The sequence below is a fragment of the Lucilia sericata genome, unplaced genomic scaffold, assembly GCF_015586225.1.
Source record: "Lucilia sericata isolate MDLA Ls3-8-SP2 unplaced genomic scaffold, ASM1558622v1 Contig001548F_arrow, whole genome shotgun sequence".
In the NCBI taxonomy this organism is placed as follows: Eukaryota; Metazoa; Arthropoda; class Insecta; order Diptera; family Calliphoridae; genus Lucilia; species Lucilia sericata.
The window spans coordinates 52,965-65,000 of NW_023995472.1; the positions used below are offsets into that span (position 1 = coordinate 52,965).

The 12,036-nt window shown below is 31.8% G+C and overlaps 1 protein-coding gene across 2 annotated transcripts; it reads left to right on the plus strand.

Annotated features, from left to right (window-relative positions):
* The first annotated feature begins 102 nt into the window (after positions 1-102).
* Positions 103-7,050, plus strand: LOC119611849 (glutamic acid-rich protein-like). Of its 2 annotated transcripts, none has more exons than XM_037967565.1 (8): positions 103-308; positions 1,030-1,311; positions 1,376-1,423; positions 2,975-3,333; positions 3,845-4,637; positions 4,704-5,027; positions 5,655-6,364; positions 6,431-7,050. In XM_037967565.1, exons 2-8 carry the CDS (start codon positions 1,033-1,035, stop codon positions 6,654-6,656), a joined length of 2,739 nt encoding a protein of 912 aa, XP_037823493.1. In that variant the 5' UTR covers positions 103-308; positions 1,030-1,032; the 3' UTR covers positions 6,657-7,050. The 2 variants fall into 2 exon arrangements, with proteins under 2 accessions (XP_037823493.1, XP_037823494.1); XM_037967566.1 differs by having other exon boundaries at positions 1,641-3,333; positions 6,431-6,989.
* Positions 7,051-12,036: the final 4,986 nt, after the last annotated feature.

Genomic DNA, 12,036 nt, shown 5'->3' on the forward strand with positions numbered 1-12,036 from the left:
TAACTGATTATTTATATTCAAATATCAGACATTTTTTGAAAACTAAACCGGCTTTGGAATGATTTTAAGCTGACGCCGAAATTTTTCGAGCCAGCTACCGCCGCTGTTAATTTTTGTCGGCGCAGATCTCTGATTTGACAAAGTCGCCATTTTTTTCCTGCAAAGCATACGGAAAATTATCATCAATTGAAAATAAGAAAAAAAAGCTAAAAATATTGTTTAATTTGTGCATAAAATTAACAAAAGCGTGTGGAAATTATAAATATTGTTCATAATTAATAATTATAAAACAAGTTTTTTAAAAACAGGTAAGTTTTTCCCAGAAAAATATGTGTTTCAATTAAAGAGGCTACAAAATCCATATCGATTTTAAGGCAGATGCCATAAAATTATGAAAAAGAAGAGGGAATACAGAAAATTATTACATTCGCATTTCTTTAAAATATTGCAAAATTAAATTTTTAAAAACTTTAGCTAATTTCTGCAGTTTAAGTGTTATTTTTTATGTTTTTCTTTCGAAAATGTTTTAATTACCTATAGAGGATTCCCCCGGCTTAACGGTGGGCTGGTGCATGTGCAAGCCGCTTGTAGTTCAATGTGTAAAGTTGTGTGGTTGTGTTGGTTATCACATAATAGAATTAACGAGCTGAAATTAACAAAAAATAGGTTGAATATTTCCTGTATACTGTTAAAAAATCAGTTCCCCTTGTATTTTTTACTGAAAATTGTTCATTGCCTTAATGACTCATTGATAATCCTCTTTGTTCTTTAATGAAACGTAAAATATCACGCATAATTTTGGGAGTTATTCTGTAAGATAAAAATATGGGTCTTGTTAAATTTTATAAATTTAAAACAATTAAAAATTACCGGTGAAGCACTGTTTGGCTCTTTTTGCTGCAAAAAGTAGGAAGATATAGTTTAAGTTCAGTACTTGTTTAGTTTTAGTTCAGTTCTAGTTCGATTCTAGTTCAATACAAAATCTTCTTAAGGTTATTAATATTTTTTTTTTGCCTTAAAAAATTGTAGAAAATGGTACGAGGTTACAATAGAGGTTATAATAACCGCGGTGGTGGCAGCTCTTCCCATCGTGGATCATCTTATCGTTCTTCAAACTACAATAGCGGAGGACGCATGCATAATAACGGACGTTCATCAGATCGTTATGGAGGCAGTAGTGGTGGAGGACGTTATAATTCTGGAGGTCACGGTGGCAGCAGCAGTAGTCACTATGATTCACGTAATCGTGATCGTTTTAATAGCTCTAGCAGCAGTCGGCATGATTCAAGTCATAAACGCAGTTACAATAGGGTAAATTAGAAAATTTTCTTGAGTTTGAAATAATTAATATTAAATTTCTTATGTTCTTTCATAGGACTCCTCACGTGATCGTTCCACCGATATGAAAAGATCTCGTCAAGACGTGAGTATTTTAAATTTCAATTACTAACACTTTATTAATCCTTTCATACCATGCTTAAACTTGCAAAACTAAAAAAACTATATAATTATATATGAAATATATAAAAAGTAACATTTGAAATGATAAGATACAAAATTTATTAACCAAACAAACTTAATTATGATAATAATTTTATTATTTTATGTATATTTATTATTATAATCGCAAAAAAACATAGAGTTTTATTTAGAAAGAGCACAAAAATATCGAAACAGTGATTAAAAAAGCTGTAATATTTCTTTATTGATCAAACATGCCTGGATATTATGTATAAAATGAATGTATCAAAAAAAATACATAAAATCTTTACACACCAATAGCAATGCTCTCCGCTACAATGATTGATAGACAAAAAAGCACAAGAGAGCTTATTGGGTTGACATTAAAATTAAAGCTATTAATAGCATATTTGCCCAATGAAAAAAGGCTTCAAAAAGTATCCTCCAAAATCAGAAATCATGTCTACTATCTACTACCTAATAACTACCTCTACTCTACCTAATTATCTACTACTACCACTACTACTGTATAAATATCTCTGTATTGTTGGTTATTAAAACAAGACAACCTTTAGCAAAATTGAGCCAAACTGCCTAGAATATAATCTAAATAATTACTGTAATTTAAAAGAAGTTTTGCAGAGAAAAACTTACAGCGAATAAACATAAAAGCATTTTTCATTTTATATGTATTTCCAAATGCCGAAAAGCGTGTCTTACCAAATAAAACAGATCAGATCCATAATGCGAATGAAGATTCTATTTCTATAATATCACTACCAAAATCAATACTACTACTACTACTAGCACTACTGTAATCATTGTTGCTATAAATGTATGTTAAATAATGTATTTAATAATGAAACGCAAGTCAAGGCTAGAGTGCATTCGAATGACCATCATGTATCATGTAACGAAAACAATACTTTTAATGTAGAAACAAAAACAGAAACCGAATCATTATGTTGTTGTGAACACTAAAATTCTTATAAAAAACAATGGTAAAATTTGGTTTGATAAATTTCCTCCTTAAATAGAAAATATCTATAAAAATATAAATAAAAACTATAACTATGTATGTATGAAGGCTTCCTGAAGCTCCCAAAGCACCCTCTTATGTTGTTATTATCAAATCGACTGCTACTACTACTACTACCACTTCCCACATTCTAAGCAAAACCAATAAATCAAATAATCATAGTTCTAGACTGAGACTAAGAGCAATAAAACGCGTATCTAATAATGACCAGAATAACATTAATCAATCATTTAATAGAATCACAATCAAATGAATAGAAACAAAAATGTAAAACTGTATTATAGTTGTGTTGTTGTAACATACATGATAATACAATAGTCAAGCAACTCTAGAAATTCGACTATCAAAAGTTCTTAAAGACAAATTATGTTCTTGTTGTTGTTGTTGTTTTGTTCAAAAAGATACACAAACAAACAATTTAAATAAAAATAAACTCGTCTACAAATCTATTCTCATCATCTGGTATAAATCTAGGATTATAGACGTACATCATCAACGGGTAGAGGTAATCGTACCCCACCACCACCTCCACCACCAACGGTATCATCCACATCACGTGGTGGCAACTCATCGAGACATAGTGATCGTGATAACTCCAAGCCCAGACATCGTTCTCCCATGGGACCACCACCATCGAAAAGAGCACCAGTACGCAGTGGTTTTGTCTCACGCATACGTGGTTCCAGCACCAGAGGTGGTGCTCGTACAGGACGTGGAGGTTCAGGTCGTATTGTGCGCCGTGAATCGAATGATTTGCGTATAATGAGACGTAAACTAATGTATGCCCAACAGAAAGATCGTGCACGTGTCTTGAAAATTGCACGTTTAACGAGGTAAATACTCCCACATTTATTCACACAATTGCAAAATTTTGCAGACATTCAGAAATGAGTTGAAAATTGAAGGTTTTAAGGCTGAAACTGCAACAGGGAACAGGGATTTGGGTTTTAAAACAGACGCAATAAAGTCTCCCCAAAGCATGTGGAAACTACTAAGACTGTTGTTTTTTGACATTGAATTTAAATCAATCATAGCAAATTCCCACAGTCTGTATAGTTTACCAAAACCCCTTCCCTTAAGTTAAACATAACGAAAAAAACACACACAAAACACCTTGAAATCTCAAAATTCTTTGCAAATGAAATGGCTGTATATTGATTTACCCGACAATTCCAGCCATCTATAAGAGCATAATTTTTGAATTTAACTACAAATTATTTTACTTTTGCTTTAACAAATAAACAAGAAAAATTCATGTTAAAATTTTATTGCCCCCCTTGTTAACTAAACATACATTACACGTCTATTAAAATACACACAAACAAATCCAATAATCCTCCATAGCTCTCTTAGACGACGTCGTCTTGATAGAAATTCCTCCAAGAGTCCACGTAGATCTTCAAGGAGTAATAAGAGGAATGCCTCATCCAGCGAGGATGAGGATGATGAAGGTGAGAAGAAGAAATCGAAACGCAAGCATAGCGACAATGAAGATGACGACGAGGACGAGGCGGAGAATGAGGACAAAGATGAGAATGAGGAAGGTGGTGAAACGAAAAAACGCAGTAAATCCAAACGTGCAAAATCTTCGGAAAAATCCAATGCAGAAGATGAGGAAGAGGACGAGACTTCGGCCGCCCGAGAAGGCGGTGACAACGACGAACATGAAGAAGAGGGTGGTGACGACGAAGAAATTGATGACAGCAAGTCACAAGCCGATAAGGATAAAGAACATACAGAGGGTGAAGAGGGAGCCGATAAAGCCGACGATGCCGATGATAATGATGTAGACGCAGATAAGACAACCACCGAAGCGGATGGTGAAAAGACTGAAAAGAAAGAAGGTAAGAAAAAGGAATCAGGAGATAGCAGCTCAACGAAAAAGGATAAATCATCAACGAGTGCCAAGAAATCCTCGTCTAGCTCGGCGTCAAAGAAAAAGGATGACAAGGATAAAGAGGACAAAGAGAGAAAGAGTAAGAAATCATCACGTAGCGATGATGAAGATGACTCTAAGGATCGCAAATCCCGTAATTCCAGACGTGATGAACGCAGCAGTCCCTCAAGACGTGGCGGTAATTCACGTTTCATTAAATTAACCTGTATACACTGTCACATGAAGTGTGTTACATTTAAGGTAAGACATTTCTTAACTTATTACATTAATTGAAAAGTTTTTCTAGAGTTTTTGTTTTACTTATAGGAATATTCTTATCACTTGAATTCTCGTACACACAAAATGGCCTTAAGACAAATTGCTATGCGCCAAAGAGCCCACCTTTTAAGATTACGTGCTCGCCAACGGGCCGCTCAAAAAGAACTCGAAGAGAAATCTAAGGAAAGCTATGAATCGAAATTCTGTCATCTTTGTCGTTTACACTATAGGCAACCGAAAGCTAAGCATCAACTGTCGGAACATCATAAAATTATGAAAAAATTCCTTATGCCATATTGCTCCACTTGTCATTTGGCTTTCAAGAGTCCTATATTGTATGAGACTCATCGTTGTTCTTTGGAACATATAAGGGTAAGTAGAATTGGAAGAGTTTTACGCTTGATTTTTAAAATAAATAGATTTTTGGAAAAGTCGAATTTTTCAGCGAAAAGTGCAAGTTTTCATAAAAAGTTAAATTTTCTGTGAAAAATGCAACTTTCTGTGAAAAATGCAACTTTCTATGAAAGGTGCAACTTTCTATGAAAAGTGCAACTTTCTATGGAAAAGGCAACTTTCTATGAAAAATGCAATTTTCTATGAAAAAATGCAATTTTCTATGAAAAATGCAATTTTCTATGAAAAAATGCAATTTTCTATGAAAAATGCAATTTTCTGTGAAAAATGCAATTTTCTATGAAAAATGCAATTTTCTATGAAAAATGCAATTTTCTATGAAAAATACAATTTTCTATGAAAAATGCAATTTCCTATGAAAAATGCAATTTTCTATGAAAAATACAATTTTCTATGAAAAATGCAATTTTCTATGAAAAATACAATTTTCTATGAAAAATGCAATTTCCTATGAAAAATGCAATTTTCTGTGAAAAATGCAATTTTCTATGAAAAATGCAATTTTCAATGAAAAATGCAATTTTCTATAAAAATTAAATTTTCTATGAAAAATCATTAAAAATTCCTTTTATTATTTTTCCACAGAACAAGGCCCGCAAACAAGACTCGGATACGGAAAATAGCGGCGACGAAGAAATGCGTGAAATTGATTTGAATAAATTCATGACTGTCGACTCAGTGGGAGAAATTGATGAAGAAATGGATGCTGACATGGAAGCTTTACTCAATGAAACCCAAACAAATGAGGAGAACAGTGAAGAGAGCGAAGAAAAAGAGAGAACACCAGTGGGAGCTGAATTTGTTAAGGAAATCACTGCTTTCTATTGTGAAATCTGTGAACATTATTCTGCTGACAAGGGTACATTGGAAGCTTATACTAAGAAACATTGTCTACAACGATCCCACTTGAAGGCCTACTTACGTCACAAGGAAGAAGAGAAACAAGCTAAGAAACGCAAGGAGGCTCGGGAACGCAAGAAGTCAGAATCAGATAAAAAAGAAGAAGGTGATAAAAAGGAAAAGAGTGAAAAAGACAATGAAGATGAGGAAGAGGTAGAGGCACATGAACAACAAGAGGAGGAAGAACATGAGGAAACTAAAGCCAATGGTGCGGAGGGAGAGGAAGAAGAACCGGATCATGATGAACATGATAATGATGAAAAGGAAGGTCAAGAAGATAAATTATGGGAGGATGTTGACAAGGATTTGGGAGATTTACTCCGAGAGGTAGAACCGCATGAACGTGATGAGGATGAAGAAGAAAATGATTCTGTATTAAATATAGACATTGAAAGGTAATAGGAAGTTCTTACAGAGTTCTAATGACCTTTGACAATAATCTATGTTTTTTTTTTTCATAGTGAAAAACATAAAACTAAAGAAGTGAATGGCAAAAAAGATGAAGTTAAAGAGGAAAAACCAGAAGAAGCAGAAACTGAAGAGGACAAGAACAAAGACGAAGTAGAAGTTAAAAAAGATAAGGCTGTTGCTGCTGCCGCAGCCACACCCTCAAAGCCCAAGCCAAAACGTACCACAAAGGCAGCCACATCAACGCCAGCAGCTAAAGAAGCTGAAGTTAAAGAATAAATTACTAAAATTAAGACATTAACTGGTTTGCAACTAATTTGTTATATATTCTTTTAAAACGTTTTCCTTAATATTTCGCCAACATTATAGGGCCAGTAATTTTTTATTCCAAACTCTGAAAGAAAAGCAATTGGGTTAAAAATTTTTTCTAACACATATAAAAAAAATTTCTGTCTCAACTTGTATTTACTTCACCTCATTTCTTTTATTTTTTATAGGTATTTGAAAATTACCTAACATCTTTTTTTTATTTGTATTTTTATTATAATTTTCTCACTTTTTTTTTAAAGATATAAGCAACAAGCAAACAAATAGACCTAACAACTTGTGAATGAATGATAAAAATTCAGTTTTTTTTTTAAACATAATAAATAATAAACTATAAACAAAATTATTTACCCAACCAGTGTATTAAATTTATTGCGGCTTATTTCCCTTTCTCTTTGATTTTTTTTCTTCTATAATAAAAGTGTTTGTTGTTGTCGAGTTTCAGCATTTAAACGTGCAATTTAATTAAACATTTATTCCAAGTAAATCTTTAAATTTCTCAGGCATAACAAAATGTTAACAAATGTGTTTCTTTTCTTTGTGTTACACTTCTTTCCGTTTTTTATGGTTACTAAAAGCTTCCGCTTATATTCTTTACGAAATTTCAATTTGTTGTTTTGTATTTAATATTTATTATATGAAAAAAAGTTCATATTTGGTTTGTAATAATTGCATTAATAAGCCATTCTTTTTTCCTTTCTTTAGCATTTATGGTTCAACGTAAATCTTTGGCGTTTTTTTTTTCTTTTTATTCCATATTAAAAACATTCACTTTTGTTTAAGGTTCATAAAGCTAGTAGACGTTATTGCTACACATTTAGCTCTGCATATGTTGGCCTTTTATTTATAGCTAATTTTGTGTTTTATTTAAATTGGTATTTTTATGATATTTCTTTTATATTATAAGCGGCTAGTTTTTGAATTAAAGTGTATTGTAGTCTACATTTATGAAAAGTTTCCTTTAAACATTGGTGGGCATTGTTAAATACAAATTTAATTGTGTATAATTTAAAACAAAGTTATAACAAAATGTTCAAGAAGTGGTTGTTTATGAACATAAAAGTAATACGAGGGTTGTAACAAAGGAATATGTCAATTGAATTGCAAGTTAAAAACGTTAAGGAGCCATAAAACGCAATAAACTAAATCGGATAAATAAGTAGAAAATTTATATTTATGAAGAAAAAACGGGAGGGCAGGACCATAAAAACTATGTAAAATTTTCGTATTAAAAAATGCAATTTTCTTTAAAAAGTGCAATTTTCTATAAAAAGTGCAATTTTCTATGAAAAGTGCAATTTTGTATGAAAAGTGCAATTTTGTATGAAAAGTGCAATTTTCTATGAAAAGTGCAATTTTCTATGAAAAGTGCAATTTTGTATGAAAAGTGCAATTTTGTATGAAAAGTGCAATTTTCTATGAAAAGTGCAATTTTCATAGAAAATTTCTTTGAAAAATGCAACCTTCTATGAAAAGTGCAATTTTCATAGAAAATTTTAAAAAATGCAATTTTCTATGAAAAGTGCAATTTTTTATGAAAAGTGCAGTTTTCTATGAAAAGTGCAATTTTCTATGAAAAGTGCAATTTTCTATGAAAAGTGCAATTTTCTATGAAAAGTGCAATTTTCTATGAAAAGTGCAGTTTTCTATGAAAAGTTCAGTTTTCTATGAAAAGTGCAATTTTCTATGAAAAGTGCAATTTTCTATGAAAAGTGCAATTTTCTGTGAAAAGTGCAATTTTCTATGAAAAGTGCAATTTTCTATTAAAAGTGCAATTTTCTATGAAAAGTGCAATTTTCTATGAAAAGTGCAATTTTCTATGAAAAGTGCAATTTTCTATGAAAGGTGCAATTATCTATGAAAGGTGCAATTATCTATGAAAGGTGCAATTATCTATGAAAATTGCATATTCTCTATGAAAAGTGCAATTTTTTATGAATAGTTCAATTTTCTATAAAAAGTGCAATTTTCTATGAAAAGTATAATTTTCTATGAAAGGTGCAATTATCTATGAAAGGTGCAATTATCTATGAAAATTGCATATTTTCTATGAAAATTGCTTATTTTCTATGAAAATTGCATATTTTCTTTGAAAAGTGCAATTTTTTATGAGTAGTTCAATTTTCTATGAAAAGTGCAATTTTCTATGAAAAGTGCAATTTTCTATGAAAAGTGCAATTTCCTATGAAGAGTGCAACTTTATAATACAATTTCCTATGAAAAGTGCAATTTTCTTTGAAAGTGCAATTTTGTTTGAAAGTGCAATTTTCTGTGACAAATGCAAAAATTCTATGAAAGGTGCAAATTTCTATAAAAGTGCGATTTTCTATGAAAAGTGCATTTTTTTATAAAAGTGCAATTTTCAATAAAAATGCAAATTTTCTATGAAAGATACAATTTTCGATGAAAAATGCAATTTTTATGAAAAGTGTAATTTTCTATAAAAAGTGCTATTTTCTATAAAATGTGCAATTTTCTATGAAAAATGCAATTTTCTATAAAAAATGCAATTTTGTATAAAAATACAATTTTCTATAAAAATGCAATTTTGAATAAAAATGCAAAAGTGCAATTTTATTCGAAAAATTCAAGGTCTGCCTCTCTGTGTTTTTAGGAAGAGAATAGAAAAGAGGCTCGATAGTCCCTAGAGAGCAAATAAGAAGATGATAATAAACTATGGAAGGATGAAAAGAAGAGAACAATAACTACATAAGGTGTACATTCTTCTAGACGTTAAGGATTTTGACTTTACCAAAACAGATTAAAATATCGCTCCCTGTCCCAAACATGAGGCATCTGCGTTAAAAAAGTATTGTCCTGCCTGTGGAAACAAAAATGAACAATGAATGACCCGTGAATAGTTCACTGGAAAAGGAACTTTGAACTGTTATTGCATAGCAATGTAATAACCAATTTTTTCACTCTTATAAGAAATTGATTGCAGTGTAAATACAAAAGCCTCTGACAGCAATTCGACAGCAATTTAGTGCCTATTTAATCGCTGATATTACAACTTTAGGAATACTACAATTATCGGTAAGTCTAAATAATTCCGTAAAGATATTAGATATGAATTATCATTGCGAAAGTAGAGTCTTGTAGTTAGTTTTGGCAGAAGATTAATTATGAGAACATCATCATCATATATGTTTTAGAGATCTCAATTTCCAGATATCAAAGTTTACGGGAAATTGCTGAGTTTTCTAAACTAATAAAGGAAATTGTGAGCTTTCTTTGAACACAGAGTAAACTACTATTAGATATATTCTACACATTATTATAAAAATTTAAAAATTGTCTGTATAATTTGGTTAAGAATTTGGTACGACTTACTACTTACAGTGAAGGCTAAACAAATTACTTGAGAAAATTAATTTAGACATTAAAATTATGGACAACAAGTTGTCATACGCACTCAAGTCTTAATTAAAACAATCATCTAATTGCACAGTTGGGCGTTTGAAAAAGATGACAAAGTTGTATAATTTTTCTTTTGGTGTTTTACTTAAAAGACATTAAATAATAGTTGTAAACAGACGTCAATGTAAATTAAAAAATAACTTAATTGTTAAACAATGTGTATGTTTTACCTAATTTAGTATATGATTTTTTTCTTCTATTGTTTATTATTTTTTTGGGTCTACATCTTTGATTACAACCATATACATTTTAATCACATCATCTATCTACAACTGTAATCTGTTAGATTTATAATAATTTAAGTTTTTCTCATAACGAAAGTCACACGCCCATACGATAGATAGCAGACGACGAATGTGAAAATGAAAATGATAAAAAAAACAACTGAATGAAAAATTGCAAATATTTTAATGAATTAAAAACTTTGGTTTATTAAGAGGAGTGTGTTTGGAAAATAGTTTGTGTTTTTTGTGTAGAAGAAACAAATTATCACATAACTAGATGGCAGCTAACTTGATGGTTCGTAGCACAAGCTATTTTTGGGTTATCCTACAACTACAATTTGGGGAAAATTTTGTTGCAATTGAAAGTATGAATTTGTATTTCTTAGTTAAATTAAATCATTATTTTTGTAATTAGTATTGTATAATAATCTTGCCACCAAGATGTGGAGGCTTTGGATATTTTTTTACCGAGTCTACTCTCGAGGTAATCAACTCATAAACTTTTGTGACCAAAGGTTATCTTCTCCTCTACTATTCTCTATTTTTGTCACTTCTCCTATTTGTAAGTTCAACCTGGTTGGTAGCAGAATGACTAATTAGTAGTAAAATAAGATTAGTTGCTAACAGCTCCTCCAAGGTGCTAAGACACGGAGTGGTTGTAATTGCTAGTCTAGTCCATGAACTCTGCCACGTACTGTCCCTTTAGGTGAGATTGGGTGCCTCTAAAATCTTAATATAATAATTTGAAGAAAAGAAGAGAACAAGGAAGAGTCGGAAAGATGTCAATGATGCCCCTGTGAGCACGATGAGGATTATTAATATAGGGATTCCACAAATATTTCGTTTATCCAAACCCAGTACATCCACATCATCTCTGTCCAGGAGAGATAAATTGTGAAAAAAAATTACATTATTGCTTTCACCAGAAGTCCCTCCTCTGGCCAGAGATGAAAACGAAGTTATAGAAATAATATGGCATCTCATTTTACTCTGGTAAGATTCATTGAGGATACAGGTTGGAGGAGTTTTGGGAATAATGAAGCAGATGTGGTTAAAGCAATCAACTCTCACCGAACTCTTAACAAAGTGCGACACTCGGATTGAGAGGTTGTGGACATAGAATTGGTCCAAAAATCCTTGTTCTAAGACTCAAAGCTAAAGCTAACCAGGAGAGATAGTTTGCTGAGCACAACTATGACGACAACATCCACCAGGAAACTCTTCAATGAGGTGGTGAAGAGCCATCTCTTAATGGCTGCGGTAACCAAAGGAAATGGTATCATTAACACAGTAGTAACTAACTGATTGTGATATGGGGGAACACTTGATCGATAATCGAAATAGTATGGCATATCATTTGATTCTGGTAAGATTGGGCGAGGGTATTTTGGGATTGATGATGCAGGTGAGGTTAAAGCGATCAATTCTCTAATCACCGACCTCTAAACAAAATGCGACATTGCCGAATCAAATAGCGGCGAATAATCAGTAGCATTCGAAATGAGATAACCCTCGGACACTATAACGGCCCTATCCACCAGACAATCCTTCAATAAGGAAGTGAAGAACCATCCCTTAATAGCTATGGCGACGGAAGGAAATTAACAATGTAGTAACTAACTGATCGTGATAAGGAGGAACTAATAGAAAAACTATGGCATCTCATTCGACTCCGGTAAGATTCATTG